Source organism: Lissotriton vulgaris, chromosome 9 (genome assembly GCF_964263255.1).
Source record: "Lissotriton vulgaris chromosome 9, aLisVul1.2, whole genome shotgun sequence".
Taxonomy (NCBI): Eukaryota; Metazoa; Chordata; class Amphibia; order Caudata; family Salamandridae; genus Lissotriton; species Lissotriton vulgaris.
Genome location: NC_141697.1, coordinates 943,794,022 through 943,811,114, shown reverse-complemented (window position 1 = coordinate 943,811,114; position 17,093 = coordinate 943,794,022). Strand labels below are relative to the sequence as shown.

Sequence of the window (17,093 nt, the reverse complement as noted above, 5' to 3'; positions counted from 1 at the left end):
TAGAGGCACAGAAGGCGAGACTCCCCTTATTTCCAACAGTTCCTCTTGTCTTTGTAGTGCCGGGGGGGGGGGGGGCGGAGAGGAGATGTCCCCTACTTTTTCCCCTCCCACATAACCAAACTTCTAGACTCACCGGTCTCCAGAAGCTGCATCGTCTGATGCATTAAAAACATCAGTGGTGCATGGTAGTGGCAGAGGCTGATGCAGACCTGCTTCCTTATCAGCCTCTGGTGAGGATACACGTGTTTAACCATTTCCACAGATTGCTTCTCTCCTCAAGCATAGCCTGCCGCCCTCCCCTCCCACCACACCCCACCCTGTAGAGAATGGGAAAGTTGAGGGTATCAAGTTTGATCCTCAGAACTTTACCTGCCCAAATTAAATTAATATGTGCACTTTTGGCAAATCAGGATTAAGGGATTGTAACAGAAATGTTAGCCATTTTGTAAGATTCCTGCAAATCATCCAGAATGTTGCTTTAGAGATACAATAGTTTAACTGAATTAGATTTACTTCAAACATCTCATCAGTAGAGACCTTGATATGGAAGCCTAGGTATTGGACGCCATGAGGGGGCCAGGTAAAAGTAAGATGTGCCACTGATTCTCCCTGGGATTGTCACCTTAAGAAGCCTGACTTCTCCCAGATTATCTTGAAACCTAACAAATGACAACATTTTTGAACTCCTTAAAGGATTTTCAGGAGGAAGATCAGTAGAGCCCTCAATGTGAAAGCCTAGGTATTGGACGCCATTAGGCGCCCGGGTAAAGGGCGGGGGTGCCACTGATTCTCCCTGGGAATGTCAGCTGGAAAAAGCCCAACTTCGTCCGGATTATCTTGAAACTTAATGACTGAATTTTGGAACTGCTTAAAGGATTTTCAATTGGAAGATGGGAGATCTCTAGCATACAAAAGCGCATTATAAGCATAAAAGGAAGTAATGTTGGGGCCAGAACTCTACCCGTTAAAGCGAGTATCGGTACGTAAACAAGTTCAAGTGGGAAAGTGTCTCCAATACCATAACAAAGAGCTCTGTGGAAGGACCAAACAAACCGCTTCATAAATACTCTGATGAGGTAAACGGTCAATATGGTCTTTCACCTAGCTAATTTAAAAATATTTCCAGTTATGAGTCTGCTGCACCAGGGTCACCTAAAATTATTTGTCTCTTTCAATGAATACAATATAGTGGAGAAAACTTCATGTGGTTCTGACTTGTCATTGGCCTCCAGATGGAGTACTAACTGCAATATCAACTTTTCTCTTGTACCTTTTACTTTATACGACTATCTGATATACATCTTCCTTGAAATTACTTAACTTCTAAGTTGATGGAAGATAGTGTGATATGTACAAGACAAATGTTATTGGGTTGATAAATTCTGAAAAATAAATAAGATATACAAAATGTCACTCCTGTCCTAGGTGAACAGTGCCGTATTCAGCTTCCCAAAGAAAGGACTAGGGGGTGTCCTTTATGCATTTTCTTTAATTGTATGGAGGTAGCTGAACTGATTATACAGATGATTTGATGGCTTAAACTCTTCATGAATCATTGTGTGCAAAAATTAATTAGAAGCTTTTCCATACATGTGTTTGAGCCAAGGTGGGAAACCATTCACCTAGAAATGGATGCTACTAAACCAGAATCTACAAAGATGTATAAAGTAGCTGAGCCGTTTATTGAAAGTTGTAGAAAACCGTTTATAGATAAGTCATAAAACAATAGTTTTATTTTGACTTTACTGCTAGAGTGCAAGATTTGAATGCTTGTGGTGATGTTCATTTTTGTTATGAATATGATGCTCTATTATTGCTCATCTGTAATAAAATCAGTTGTAGGTTTAATTTTTTTATTCTATATTAAATAAAGAAAAAAGACAGTGACAAGATATGAAAGGTGATTATTTTTGACAGATCTTTTTTTCTCTGTAATTAGTGTTTCCATGATCTCACGCCCTAGAGATATTCAGTGATAATTATTTTAGTAAATATACCAATGACTAAGAACTACAATTATGGATATAAACAATGTTTTCTTCTCTTACAGGATAGTTCATAATTAATTAGGCTTGTACATTGAAATTAAACATTACAGTTAGTCTTATAGAGAAAACATCAAAGGATTAGAGGCATGAGCTGCAAGTGTCTTAGCATTGCTTCAATGAGAGAACAAACTTAGACATGAAAGAAATCAAATTCATGATCTGTTAAAAAGTGCTTTTCATGGATGGACTAAAATTTCAGTGAACGTGCTCACTGAGGCAAAACTTTGTTTCACCACCATAGTTGTCCTAACTAAGATGTCATGTGTTTTTGATTTCCCTATTTTTGTATTTCTTTATCTGTTGGCACATGTTCAAATTAGGCATGTACAAAGGACTCAATTGACAATTGTCATTCTTTTTTAACTTGCTTGTTATCTTTCATCAGGAGGTGTTAAGAGTGATTGACATTCTAGCAACAATGAAACCACCATTGAGGATTGATGGAAAGTGTGTGACAGGAAGTGTTGCCAACCGTAAGCCGTCTGGTCATTCACGGGCAAAAAGGAGGAAGTAAGAAACAAATAGGCAGTACTTATGGGTTTTATTGAGTGAAGGTCCTCAAGAAAAAGGGTCCCACCTCTGCTGCTCAGGTTCATTTTCTGCCACTAAAGATTGTATTGGGAAAACACCATTTGCACTTCTATTTCATAGCCATGCCAAATCCCTTCCCTCAGGCCCTCAAGAAAATCCCTTCTGCTATGAAATTCCAGCCAAGTACTTTTGCACAACATGGTGTATTTCTTTCAGAATGTGTAGCCCAGGTGCACACAAGAGAATTTGGAGTGCCAGATATGCATGCACCTGCCCTAAGACACTCGTCCTTCATTTTTTGATCTGTAGATCAACTGTTTCTGCAAAGTCATGCTGATAAAGTAATTTTGTTAGATTTTCTGGCACCAACGTAACTCCATCTTAAAACATTTTCTGAATATCTCCACTTCTGAAGGATGCCAGGAACACCATTTTTTTATTTTTTATCTTAACCTAATTTAAACAAAGAAAGTATACTGTAAGGGGACAATATGTGTTTTTGTTTTGTTTTTATTTTTATTTTTAAAAAAATATATTTATTGACAGGAAGGAATAGTGTTCATTTAGTAACATACAGTCACATGGTTATGGTTACATTTTGTACAGTTATCTCTTCGTATGTGGCAGTATTCATGATAGAAGCATAGACTGTGATGCATTAAACCTTTGAAGACTCTTAGATACATTTTTGTGTGTTCCAGTCGTATGTATTACAGTTTAATACTTTTCCCCCCTTTGTGTATTATTCAACAGTAACATTACTTTTATATTATAGAATGAACAAACACCCCCCCCCCCCCAAACCTGTGTCATCATTGCCAGTGTGTTTCCACCCCCTTCCTCAATCAGCCATTTCCTTAGTGTTCTCATCGTTACATAGCCAGGTCAGTGCAACAACCATTGTGCATTCGTTTCGCTGAGGTTAATACCCGCATTCCACTCTCTCACTCCTCCTCCCCTTCCGAGTCTAGGTCGTCTCCCTCTGGCAAAGGGTCACAGATCTCTCCCCTGTATACATTCCACGCTGCCCATACCTTGTTCCACTTGCGGGGCGCCGCGCGTAGGACGTATACTGCCCTTTCTGTGATCATCAGGATGTCCATGTTTTTAGCCCATCTGCCCGCGGTGGGTAGTTCCGGTGCACCCCACTTCCTTGCTATATCTCGCTTGGCCACTGTCATGGCCAGTGTTGCCCAAATCAGTTCATATCTACCCAGGTCATTGGGGTCCCAGATGTTCAAAAGGCACTTGCGTGGTTCAGGCAACACGGAAATTTTAAGTGCTTGGGAGATCGTGCGCATTATCTGCCTCCAGAATTCTCGTATCTGTGGGCATTCCCATAGTGTGTGAAATAATGTCCCCTCCTCCCCGCAGCCTCTCAAGCAAAAGGGATGCGGCGCTCTCTGTATTTTGTGAAGTAGCGTCCTGGTGTAGTAGATGCGGTGTAAAATTTTGAGTTGCACCAGTCTGAACTTACTCGAGATCCCAACCTCTCTTGGGGAGGCCAGCGCCTCATTCCACTCAGATTCATCCGCCTCACCTATTTCCCCCTCCCACCTTTCTTTAAGTTTCAGTGTGGGATCCTTCAGATTATTGATCAGTTTTTTATACGTGAGTGAGGTCACGCTTTGGATCATGAAGTCTGTTAGTAGTCTATCTTCTAACGGAGAGGATTCCGGCAGAGTAGCACCCGCAGGAATCGCTCGAAGTAATGCGTGCCTAATTTGTACATATCTGAATGTTTCTGTGGGTCCGAGGTTATATTGCTGCTGTAGGTGTGGAAATGGTACTACCATGTCATTGTCCCAGAGGTCCCCCACCGTAGAAATGCCTATGGAGTCCCACCGTTCAAAACCCTTACAGCCTCTGAGGTTTCCCAATGTTTTTGTGTCCCACAATGGTGTCATTTTGGTGATTCTACCTGCCCATCCCAGGCGAGCCTGCGCCATGTGCCATAGGGCCGCCGTGTGTCTGGTCGGACCGATTAGACTTTTAAGTTGCGATTTATTGTATAGTACTGACAGCATACAGTCAGTTCCAAGCTGTGACCAGTCTGCCCGATAGGCTGGGTCCTCTCTTGGGGTGTGGATCCAATAATTTATTACTTAAAGCTGGGCCGCACAGTAATATAGCTGAATGTTAGGGAGTGCTATTCCTCCCTCATACCAGCTTTTAACCAACTTGTCGTATGCTATACGTGCCGGGCCAGTATCCCAGAGCAAGGTAGAGACCAGCGCTACGATCTGCTTGAAGTACCGTGGTGGCACTAGGTGTGGGGTGTTTTCCAAGACATAGAGGAGCCTCGGGAGTGCCATCATTTTGTATAACGCCGCCCTTCCCAGTAGGGGCAGGGCCGCCCAATGTTTAACGTCCGCACGTAGGCGATCTATAGGCGGCTTTAAGTTACTGGTAAAGAAGTCCGTTTCCTTACTCGTGATGACAATACCCAGGTATTTGAAGGAGGTTGTTGACGTAGTCAGGGGACAGTCATCCCGCAACCTCGGTGCCGGGCCTTTTAGTGTGTATATGACAGATTTCGACCAATTCAGGGTGTAGCCCGACGAGCGTCCGTGCGTGTTACAGAGTTCTAGCAGGGCTGGGATGCCGTCGTCAGGTGCAGTCATGTAGATGAGCATGTCGTCGGCGTATAGAGAGACTTTGTCCTCCCATCCCTCCTCCCATTTAATGCCTGTAAATAAGGGCGTAGTCCTGATCTGAATTGCCAGGGGCTCTAGCACCAGCGCAAAGAGCAAGGGCGACAAGGGGCAGCCCTGTCTAGTCCCCCTGCCTAATTGGAACCTCGGCGATATGTGGCCATTAGCCACTACTTGTGCGACCGGCTTCGTGTAGAGCAGTCGTATCCAGGCTATATATTTCGGCCCAAATCCCATACGTTCGAGTACCATGAAGAGATATTCCCATTCTACGAGGTCGAACGCCATTTTGGCGTCGAGGGAGAGAATCACAGCCCTCTCCGAGAGGAGGTGTGCACGGGCCATCACTCCATGAACTCTCCGGAGATTCAGTGCCGTGCTTCGGTGAGGCATAAAGCCTGACTGGTCAGGGTGGATCAGGGTACTTAGGCGTGGCAGCAAACGGGTGGCCAGAAGCTTAGCCAATATCTTGGCCTCAATATTAAGTAACGATATCGGGCGATACGAGGTACATTCAGTCGGGGGTTTCCCCGGCTTAGGTATCGCCACAATCGTGGCCGTGCGTTGATCCAGCGGCAGTTCTGCCTTTTCCCTGCTTTCCAAATACATGGTCAGCAGTGGGGTACTGAGCTCCGGAGCCATGGACTTGTACCATTCCACGGTATCCCATTCGGACCCAGTGCCTTGCCAGACTGTAATGCCTGAATTGCCAGCTGAATTTCCTCTTCCGTCGGGTCTATTTCTAGGGCTCGCATATCTTCTTGCGTAATGCTGGGGACGGCAATGTCCGCTAGTGTTGCTGCTGCCATTTGCTTTGTGACTACGCGGTCTGGGGTGTATATTTTTTGATAATGCTGAGCCAAGGCGCAAACTATTTCCTCTGGGTGTGCTAGTGTCCGCCCTTCCTCCGTGTGTAGTCTCTGAATGCCCTTCGCTCCACTCCCCCTCTTATCTAACCATGCCAGCATTTTACCCGCTTTGTCTCCCACGTCGTATACTCTATGTTTAGTGTTTGCAATGTATCCCTTCTCTGTCGTCTTAAGGTGGGCCTGGTATTGCTGTTGCCGAATCATGAGTGTGTGTGTCGTGGTCGGGGAGGGGTTCTCCATGTGTGCAGTGTTGGCTGTGTTGAGTGCTAGTTCCAATTCTGTGAGTTCCTTCCGGGAATCTCGTTTGTGTCCCGTTATTGCTGCTATGGCCGCCCCCCGGAGGACTGTTTTGTATGCTTCCCACAAGATTGATGGCGATGTCACCGTCCCTGTGTTTTCAGCAAAATATTGCGTTGTCACTAGTTTAAGTTTCTTCCGAATCTTCGGGACTTTTAAAAAGTTTGGGTAAATTGGGTAGATCCTTGCGCATTTTCTTTCCCTGGTGGTAAGTGATAGCGCAATTGGTGAATGGTCAGAGATGCCCCTGGGCAGGATGTCTACTTTATCTACCATTCCCAGTCCTAACCCCAGGGCTAGAAAGTAATCTATACGGGATAAGCTATTATGTACGGCTGAGTAGTATGTGTATTGAGTATCCTCGGTATGCAGATGCCGCCAGATGTCTATGAGGCCCAGGGCTTCTACAAAATCCGGGAGCGATGCAGTTCCTCGTGATCGGGCCCTAGAGGGAAAGGTGTCCATTAGTGGATCCATGATTGCATTGAAGTCCCCCCCGACAATCGTATCCCCTTCAGGGAGGTCAAGGAGGAATTTGCCTAGTGCAGGCAGGGCCACGGAGTGCAGTGCCGGGGGGATATATACCGATACTATATTGAGAGATCTGCCTTCCCACTGGCCATGTATTGCAGCAAAGCGACCCTGATCATCCGCCACGCGATGTGTTATGATAAAGGGAGATGATTTTTTCACCAGTATTCCCGTCCCCCTGGAGCCGGTAGTGAATTCTGCATGTATCGCCATTGCGTAGCCGCGCCTATCAAGTGCTTTGCAGGTGGACCCCGCAAGGTGGGTTTCCTGTAGTAGGACCAAATCCGGGCTTTGTCGCTTTATGGCCTGCAGTACCAAGCCTCTTTTTATTTTGTCTCCTAGGCCTCTGACATTCCAGGTTAGCATGCGCAGTGGGGGTACCCCCATAGTCACAGGGGAGCCCTCAGCGGGCGTGTTTTGAAGCGGCCTGGCCATTGAGTCGGTGTGAGAGCATCACACTAAGTGCGTCCCTAGGATAAGTACATGTATTGCTTCGTGCTATACAGTGTAAGAGAATGGCGATATTCAGGGTGGTGGTATAATGTGAGTGCTGAGTGATGACTATGAACAAAAACATGAACTCTAACAAGAAAACTTCATTCCCGTCCCCCCTCCCTGCTACCCTGCTCCACGGACAAACCCCCGCCCGTGTCCCCAACTTTGCAGAGTGCTTTAGTCCTTCCCCAGCCATCTTACTTGCTCGTGGGGTTGGTGAGTCCCTTACGGGCACTGACTGTGCCCACCTTACTCAGCTACGCCAGGTCCAAGGCCTTTCGCGCCACACTCAATCCCGTATAAATACAGTCCGGCTTCAGACCGGAGCCAGTTGCCCAGAGTCAAGCGGGTCCCTTTCAAGATCGGATTCCGTTTCTTCAGCGCCGTCTTGATGGGGCGAGTGGGAGGTCTGATTGTTCATTGTCTTATCTTTACGATGTGTCGGTCGGTCCCGATGTGTGCGATGTCGCTGTCCCACTGGCCTCCAGCCCTCTAGCCACTCTTGTGCCACTTCCGGCGTATCAAAAAACCACGTCTTTCCCTCGGCCACAATTCGTAACTTAGCAGGAAACAGCATGGAGTATGGCAATTCTCTGTCCCGTAATGCCTTTTTCACCTCCGTGAACGATTTACGACGCCTGGCCACCTCTGCCGTGTAGTCTGGGAAGAAGGCCAAGGTTGCATTTTGGATCCTAACAGGTGGTGAGGTTCTTGCCGCCTGCAGGATCGCATCCCTGTCCCTAAAATTGAAAAGCCTGGCCAGCACAGGCCTCGGAGCTGCTCCTGTCTTGGGCGGACCTCCTGGAACTCTGTGCGCCCTTTCCACCGAAAAGAAGTGGGACAGGCCTTTAGGCTGCAGTTTGTTCTTTATGAGATCTTCCACGTAGAGGTCCATGGCCCCCTTCCCCTCCGTCTCCGGAAGTCCAAGGATACGCACGTTATTTCGTCGCGAACGCCCTTCTTGGTCGTCCAGCTTGACGTGCAGGAGCTTGGTGACTTTCTGCATGCGTTCCATGGCCACTTGCAGGTCCGATGTGTCTTCCACAAGAGATTTCGTGACCACCTCCACCTGGGACACTCTTTCCGCCATTTTGTGAAAGTCCGCTCGCAGCAGCGTGACTTCAGAGGAGATGGCGCCCACTGTAGTTTTAACCTCTGAGAGGGTTTTCATAATGTCTTCCAGCGTTATTTTTTTGGTTCCTTCTGAGTCCTAGGCATTACCCGTGGAGTTGCGCCCTGTATTGTGCGACTGACCTTGCTGGCCGTAGGCAAATTTATCCAACTTGGCCTGTGTGGATCCACTCCTAGTGCCTTTGCCCGCCATGGTTCTGGGGCTCGTGGAATCCGGAGTCTTTCCCTGCTGAGTCGCGATCAGTGCTCCGTCTTGTTCCGCGGTTCGTAGCTATTAAACAGGGAGCAGTAGGCTGGCACGAGTTCGGTGGAGTATTGTCACCCGCCTTCTGTAGAGGCCACACCGGCCGTTTTAGTGGTGCAGGATTTCACTGTTGGTCGCTGCGTGTGCTGCGGTTTGCTTCACTGCAGGCCTCGCCTCGTGGTCTGCGTTCTCGCCGTTCAATAATTCCTCCCTGAGCAGGGACGATCTCGGCGGCCTTTACTTGGGGTCATCTGGGCAGGTCCACCTCATTCGTGTACCTCGGATGGCGGAGGGTCCGTTTTGGGCATTCGCACCCCCACCTATAGGCCAGGCAGGCCGCAAGCTCTCCCGCTTGGTGTATAGGATCTGCGTCCCCACTGTGCCAGGGCTGCTGACGCTTCTGGGTCAGTATGTGAGCCCCGAGTCCCTTCTGTAAGTTCCTGCGTGGATCCTCTATGTGCCACCATCCCCCGGGGGTACTTATGTTTCTCACCTCAGATCGGGGCTTGTATCTGCGTCCACTCCGTCCTCGCGGGCAAGTGAGGCGCGGTGATCGCCGCAGCCGCCCCGTGCAGTTCGCTAGGCCTCCGGGGGGGGGGGGGGGGGGTATTGCCGCTGCGTAGCGCTCTCATGGCCGTATCGGTCCTCACTCGTGCCTGTGCACCACGCTAGTCCCGCACAGGCGGTGTGCAGACGCCTGTATGCGTTCTGTAGGGCGGTGCCACTATACGGAGTCTCAGGTGGTTATTCAGCTCTGTCGGGCGGATGCCGGGATGTGTCCGTTCATTCAGGCCGGCTCGGTCTCACTTCCGCCGGGGCCTGTGCGCTACGCAAGGCCGGTGCTGTCGTCCCGCTGGTAGGCCCAGATGTGGTCGCGTGGAATCAGACGGGCTCCGGTCTTCAGATTCAGTCGAAAGTCGGACCGGTGACACCACTTTGTGCCCGGACTCGATCGCCGCCGCTTCAGGTGAGCAGGGTAGCGGATTTATGTGTCGGATTTAGGATAAGGCCACAGTGCCCTCAGGAGCTCTCACGCTATGCTGCCGCCATGTTCGGCTGCTAGCCACGCCCCCTTGTTTTTATTTTTTGAATGCATCCAGTTAACTAAAATCTGCCATGAAGTACATTTAACTGAAAGCAAAGTGTGACAAATAAGAGCATGAACTAATTTTATTGACCATTCTAACCCATTTCCCTCCAGGTCACTCCCCTTGCCTCCTCACACCTTCCAAGCAGAAACTCCTGGATCTTAGTCTTTTATGGAAACTTCGTATTTGGTCCTTTTGAGGACATGAACCCATGTTAGAGAAAGCTCTAACATCAGACCAACACAGGCTCATGTTTTTTTAAACAAGGAAGAACGCCAGGAGGATGAGGCATTCTTCGGCCTTCCACATAAATGATGTCTCCAACCAAGCAATGACTGCTTTAATTTGCGTCCATAGATCAGCTCCCCACCAGGAAGTAATATTACCATATTGTGATGCATTTTTACAGAATCTCATTCCCATGCTCGCTTGAAACAGGCTGGCGGTTGGAGACCCGTTCTTCTTGCTTGAGATGGAATTTCTGTCACAGAAGAATATGGTAGGGTTAGTTACAGTATATTTAAGGAACAAGGGTATATACTCCTGCTACATCATTAAGAAAAGTGTCCAGGTTTAAAAAAGCATTCAGATCTGGTTCTCAGAGTTGGATTATTTTTTTTCCTCATCTCCATAAAGATGGATGTGCTCTGTAGAGCTACAAGATACATACTTTCATCTTCCTGTTGTCTGAAAACACAGATTCTTTCCAAGATTAAGGTTAGTTTGAAAAATCACTACTAGCACAAGTACCTTCATTCAGAATCAATGCATCTTCATCTGCCCTTACCTAGACAGTTGATTACCTAAAGCTTACTTGCATCACATGGTGCTACAAAACCTCAGTCAATCACTTCAGAGGAGGGCCTCGATTTACCCTTTGGTAGATACACGTACTCTATGCTTTGTCTTCCTCTTCAAAAGAAGGAACAGTGCCACCCCTGCGATTATATCTTATAAAGATGTGATTCTAAAAAAATTAGAAGCTGTCATCTATACACATCCGAAACACTGCACCATTCAGAAATCCCAATCCACAATGGCTGAGAATCCTATCACAAATAATCATAGTTTGAAGACTCCGACACCTGCATTGATCACGTTCAGTGAGATTTCCTGTTCGTTTGTCATTTCAGAGCCTCTTCGAGGCTAAGGACCGCTGTCCAAAATATTTCTTGTGCTTCCAAAAGGTTCACATCCACATAGACAAACGTGTACTCCAGGCACAGATGTGACAACCAAGGTGGGCAAATAAATGTTTTATTTTATAGTCCTCTAATTGCTGCTGCAGGAATTCTTTGCAGGTTTTGGGAGCCAATCAGAGAACTCGCTCTCATAAAGCCTCCTCACCCAATGAAAAGGCCTACATTTTCTTAGAATTTCAGCCCAACAGTCCTAATATACAAAGTTTTTAAATATTAATTTCTCAAAAAGAACTTAACGTATTTACACCAAATCACAAAAAGCACGCTTTTTTGACCAGGCTCTAGCTTTCTGCCAAATTTGGTTTAATGCTGTAAGGTCATGGGACTCCAAGGTGATTTGCAATACACTTTTAAAGTACAGCAGAGGGTATTTTATTCTTTATATCCAAGTGATTTAATCACTTTTCCCAGAAACTATTGAGCCTTGTGGTCTTGCTCCTTTGTATAAAAGAGCCATAGTTTCAGGCATGTAGAATACAAGTAAGATCTGTGTTGCTAAATAAGGCACACGGGACATCAGATATGAATATTTTGCAAAAGTATCTTAGAATCCGCTCAATGTAAATCAGATAAAAAAATAAGCTTTAACTCAAAATGAGCAATACAATGCAGTTTGTTCTCTCCTGTGAAGAACTATGTGCCAAAAAATAACACATTGCCATAAATCTCTCCTTTCTTCTATCGGTGTTCATTTATAGAAACAAACGATCATAAGAATGAAAACAGGTTCTTGTTTACTTTGTTTGACTGCAGCTGCACTGATACTCTCTGATCTACCTTTAATCTTGCGTGGTTGCTCTGGCAGCAGCAATATTGGCATCACAGCTACGTCTGTGTTTTATTACAGGTGACTAGAGATGTCACAACCTGACTATAAGAAAATTAGAGTGTTCCTACACTGATAATGCAGGCTTCCATTATATAATATGTTTATGTATGTAGATAATTTGGAAAACGAATAATCCCTCATGCAAGCTGGACAATTCAGTGCTTATGGTATTAATGAGGGTGCCCATAGAAAGCTGTGATTACAGTTAAGTAACTTTTCTTTCAAATGTTACTGGAGTCAGGGGACTTGAATGGGCTCCACACCTGGAGATGAAGACACACACTTTCATTTTCTCACTGGATCAACATGGGAGGCATATGGTTTATCATGACAATGCAGGCTCACCATTTTCAACTTGTGGAACCGCTCTGTGACCGGCACTTCTCTATAAGTTATCCCGAAATGCTGAGCTGAGGAAAACCTTGTGGTACCTTGAGTTCTCCTCTCAGTGGTGCTTCTCATCTACCCTTGGATTCAGGTCACACCTCCTACCAGTGTACCCCTGCTCCTTGTGCAAGCAGTACGCCTTCCTTTTTCTCATGTCAAGCTACAACATAGTGATTAAAAGACCCAGTTTTAAGGGAGCCTTTACCCCAACACTTTGAGCTATATTTTCAAGATTCCTTGCCATGCTGTTCACGCTAAAACCAGTTTGGACATGTGAAGTGCCACTGTGTATAGGGCTCTTGCCAAAGGAGGTGACCACAACACAAGAAACAGAGGGGACAGGGAAAACCTGCAATTAAACAAAGGTTCCAGTCTGGTGGCGCCCTCTTCCACCAACCAGGTACACTTGATTCTGGGAATAGGATTGAGTTTGTCTATGTGCAGGCGGTAATGTCCTGTATGGACATTGCCAGCCAAGCACAAAGTGGGCCATCATGTTTTCCATCACATACATGTGGGGTTCAGTGGGTTCCAGCACATTTGGGATCTAATGGACTGTATCACTCACCATTTCAGGTACACACAGGTCACCACCCACACATGTTACAGGACATTCTTCATATAGGTCCCTAACATTATGAAGGCTAGGTATTTTGGAGCCTATTAGAGCAATTAGCAACCAAGATGTAAAATAGGCTTCATCCCTATATTTTGTTGAAAATCTGATTGCCATCCATCATGTGCCATAGATTCCATGAATTCCAGGCATTAGAAGAGGTAATTCGAAAGGGTTACTCTGATAGTGAGAGGCAACATGGGTGTACATTCTAATTTCGTTTTGTCCCTGGTGAATAAATGATGAGAAGGGATTATTATTGTTTGACATTCCAATCTGTTTTTCGTCATTTTTGACAAAGGAAGAATATTTTTGCTGTATTTCTTTTTCTCCCTTTTTCCTGACTTCACTTATTGGAGGCTTAACTAAGAAAGGATGCGATTTGTAAATTAAATATGCTCCAGAATATGGTGCTCTAAGACTTTAAGTGTGAAGAGATGTTCCTCCCTAACTAACACACAGTCCCCTCCGCCGGTAGGAGGCCGGGAGCACCACCATCCGTAGCTTTGCCAGGGGGAAGCTTAAGATCAAGCGACCGGCACAAGACAGCCGACTCACCCTCCTCGAAGCCCAAGCAGCCCGCTTGGAGCGGATCTCATTCACAAGCCATGGACGAAAGGGAGGAGAGACAACTTGTGTTACTAAGAGACGAAATCAAGCAACTCTCGCTAGATTCAGCGAAACTGCTATGGAGTTTCTCAGTTGCCCACATGTTCGAGGCATGTGGGCTGCTGAATTCAAATCTGTGCATAGATCGCCGCCTAGTGTTGGGTCCGGATGATTGCACATTGTTGTCCTGGAAGAGTCTTCGAAGTATCACGAGATAGGTGGCTCCTCCCCTGGACTACAGTGCGCATGGGCATCGACTCCATCCCCAGATTGTTTTTTTCCGCCATTGGGTTCGGATGTCTTTGGTTCCCTCTTGTCGGAATCAATAAGAATTAACTTAACTTGACTTTGAGACCAAAAGGTCTTTAGACTTGCGTCGGTTTTGTCTTGCGTTCGGCTTCGCAACTTTTCCTCGGCTCCGAGCCAAGCTCTGTACTTCCGCGTGCTTTCGGCGCGGAGGGCCTAGTCGACGCTCCAGACTCATCGACCATCATGGACCGAAGTCCATTCAAGAGATGTCCGGTGTGTTACTCCAAGTACCCACACATCGACGTCCATCCGGTGTGCAACAAGTGCCTGTCGCCGGACCACGACGATGCCAAGTGTATGGCCTGTTCGAGATTCCGGTCCAAGAAGACGCTCAAGCTCCGTCGAGCTGCGCGCCTGGAGGCCCAGCAATCTGCACCGGCGCCTACGGACATTTTCGATGCTGGGGAGGTCGAGGATGAAGATATCCAGGACATCTCAGAATCTAACCCCGCGTCGGAGGTCGAGGACGACTACGGCGCTGAGGCCGAAGATTTCGGTGAAATCGTCGAGGAGGTAGGAGACGACGACGGGGCCCTTGGGGCCATGGAGGATAGCTCGGACGAGGAGCTTCTTCAAACTGACTCGGGGCCGTTCCAATCAATAAGGCCCAGGTCGAGGGATCGCCTTCGGGCCTTACCCAAGACCTTGATGTGAGTTCCTCGGCCCCGCCTGCTGGCCCGGCCACGGACATTGGTACCGATTCACTCCCGGTGAAACAGAAACCGAAAGTGCAATCTACTGTCTCGACGCCACAGATATCGAAACCGAAAGTGCGCATCGTATTGGTCGGATCAAAGACTTCGGAGGCCTCGGCGCCGAAGAAACCTAAGATGGCCGTCGAGCCGAAGGGACACGTCAAAATGGCCGACCCGAAGGCTGCTACGTCAAAGCCGAAAGTAAAGGGGTCGGACACGGCCGCATCGGCGCCAAAGACAGTCGACGCCGGCAAGGGTCGACTCGATCACAAGAAAACGGTCGACGACCCCAAGAGGTCTCTTCCCGACCCGAAGAAGCGGCCTGACGACCCGAAAGCCCTCTCTGCCCCGCTTCCACACGACAAGGCCAAGGGGGCTGCGCCAAGTGTCGGCTCCGAAGGGGACCTCGAAGGAATCCACTCCGAAACCGACCTCTAAGGAGTCCGTCGAACCGGCACGTCCATCTGCCGCGTTCACGAAAAAGGTCACAGAGTCCCTGCAGCGCATAAGGGACGGCGCCGCAGCAGTCGAGCCGAAGGACCCTCCGCCGGCCAAGCCTCTGGAGAAACTGGCGAAGGCGAACACGCCGATCCTTTTTACTTTGCCGCCTAAGACGGCGCCGAAGGCTTTCGCTGCTAAGCCGGGGGCCGGCGTGCCCGAAAAGGTCTCTTCGACGCCAAAGGCATCGATGGTGGTCCATGGTCCGCGGCCTCGACAGCTTTCAGAAGAGGAGCGTCAAGAACATTTCATCGACACCGGCATGCTTTCCCTCCTGAAGAGGAAAATCACCCCGGAGCCCCAATTGGAGTCGTACAAGATCCCACTAAAGCGGAAGATGAACTCTGCTGGTACTCCAGCCTTGGTGGAGCCCATTTCACCACAAGCTCACGAAGTCTCGCCCACCCACTCCGATGTAGACGCTGGTGAGGGCGATGACAAAGATGAATATAGCTATCCAGTCTACACAGACCCAGAGGATGTGGCAGAGCCCTGGTCTGGTGCTGGTGAGCCTGGGGACCCACATTCTGGGCAGGACCCTCAGCTCTTCTCCGCTAAAACTTAGCCCACTGAAGACTCTGCGGCTTTCAATGCCCTTATTGAGCGGGAAGCAGCCAATCACAACGTCCAGCTGCATGCTGACCCTGTGGACGTAGACTTCCTCTTTGACACCTTTTCTGTCTCTGAAAAGACTGTGAAAACTCTGCCAATGCTGAAGGGTGTTTTAAAGCACGCTGCTGAAGTCTTCAAAGAGCCCACCAGGGCGAGAGTCATCAACCCAAGGATCGACAAGAAGTATAAGGCAGCGCCTACAGATCCAACTTATATTAGAGGACAGCTGCCTCTGGACTCCCTGGTTGTCTCAAATGCCCGGAAGAGGGCCAACTCGCAGACTACGGGTGATGCTCCTCCCCCAGACAAAGAATCGAAAGTCTTTGAAGCTTCAGGGAAGAGAGTAGCAGCGCAGGCAGCCAACATATGGCGCATCTCAAACACACAGGCACTCCTGGCGCGCTATGACAGGGCACACTACGATACCCTAGAGACCCTTTTGCAACACCTCCCCGATCAATATAAGGAAGGGACTGAGATGCTAATACAGGAGGGGAAGCTGATCTCCAACGCTTCCATAAAGTGCGCTCTAGACGCGGCTGGCACCGCCGCACGCGCCATTAACACTAGCGTTATGCTTCGCAGACACGCCTGGCTAAGAATATCTGGGTTCAAACCAGACATTAAAACTACCATCTTGAACCAAACGGTCAACCCAGATCACCTGTTTGGCCCTGAGGTTGATACCACCCTTGAGAAAATGAAAAAGGACACCGACACTGCAAAATCCATGGGTGCCTTACAGGCCCAGCAGTTTCGGAGTGGGTCCTTTCGTCGCTCCAATACCAGAGGCACCTCAAGGGGTCAACTTTCGCAGTCCGCGCAGTTCTACAAAGGCAACACCCAGACTACTTATGCCAACAAGAGTCGAGGTGGATACCGCGGCAACAGCGCCAAGGGCAGAGGACGTGGCAACAGCTCCAGGTCCTCTACTGCCAACAAACAGTGACGCATTGTCACTGCCCCCCGACCACACAACACCGGTCGGGGGTAGACTCCAGCAGTTCCTGCCCGTGTGGAAGTCCATCACCACGGACAGGTGGGTCAGAAAGCTTATCCAATTTGGTTATTGTCTGGAGCTCACGTCCACTCCACCCAACATACCCCCAAAAAACCGTCCTATGTCAGGAGAGCACTTGCACTTATTGCAGCAGGAGGTCACAAGCATGTTGCAAAAACGGGCAATAGAGCTCGTGCCCATGCAGGAAAGAGGCACGGGAGTTTACTCCCTGTACTTCCTGATTCCAAAAAAGGACGGATCCCTCAGGCCCATCCTGGATCTCAGGCCCCTCAACTTTTACATCCTGTCCGAGCATTTCCACATGCTAACATTGCAGCAGGTTCTCCCTCTGCTACGACAGGGGGACTTTCTGGCAACTTTGGACCTGAAGGATGCGTACTTCCACATTCCGCTACATCCTTCACACAGAAAATACCTCAGTTTCACC

The 17,093-nt window shown here is 48.1% G+C and overlaps 1 protein-coding gene across 1 annotated transcript in view; it reads left to right on the top strand.

Moving 5' to 3' along the window:
- LOC147692587 (RNA-binding protein 6-like) overlaps positions 1 to 17,093 on the top strand; it is a 1,208,024-nt gene that overhangs the window by 940,884 nt on the left and 250,047 nt on the right. The window contains exon 12 of the mRNA XM_086938798.1: positions 2,434 to 2,558. Within this exon, the coding sequence (XP_086794924.1) occupies positions 2,434 to 2,558 (125 nt within the window). The remainder of the gene's footprint in view (positions 1 to 2,433; positions 2,559 to 17,093) is intronic.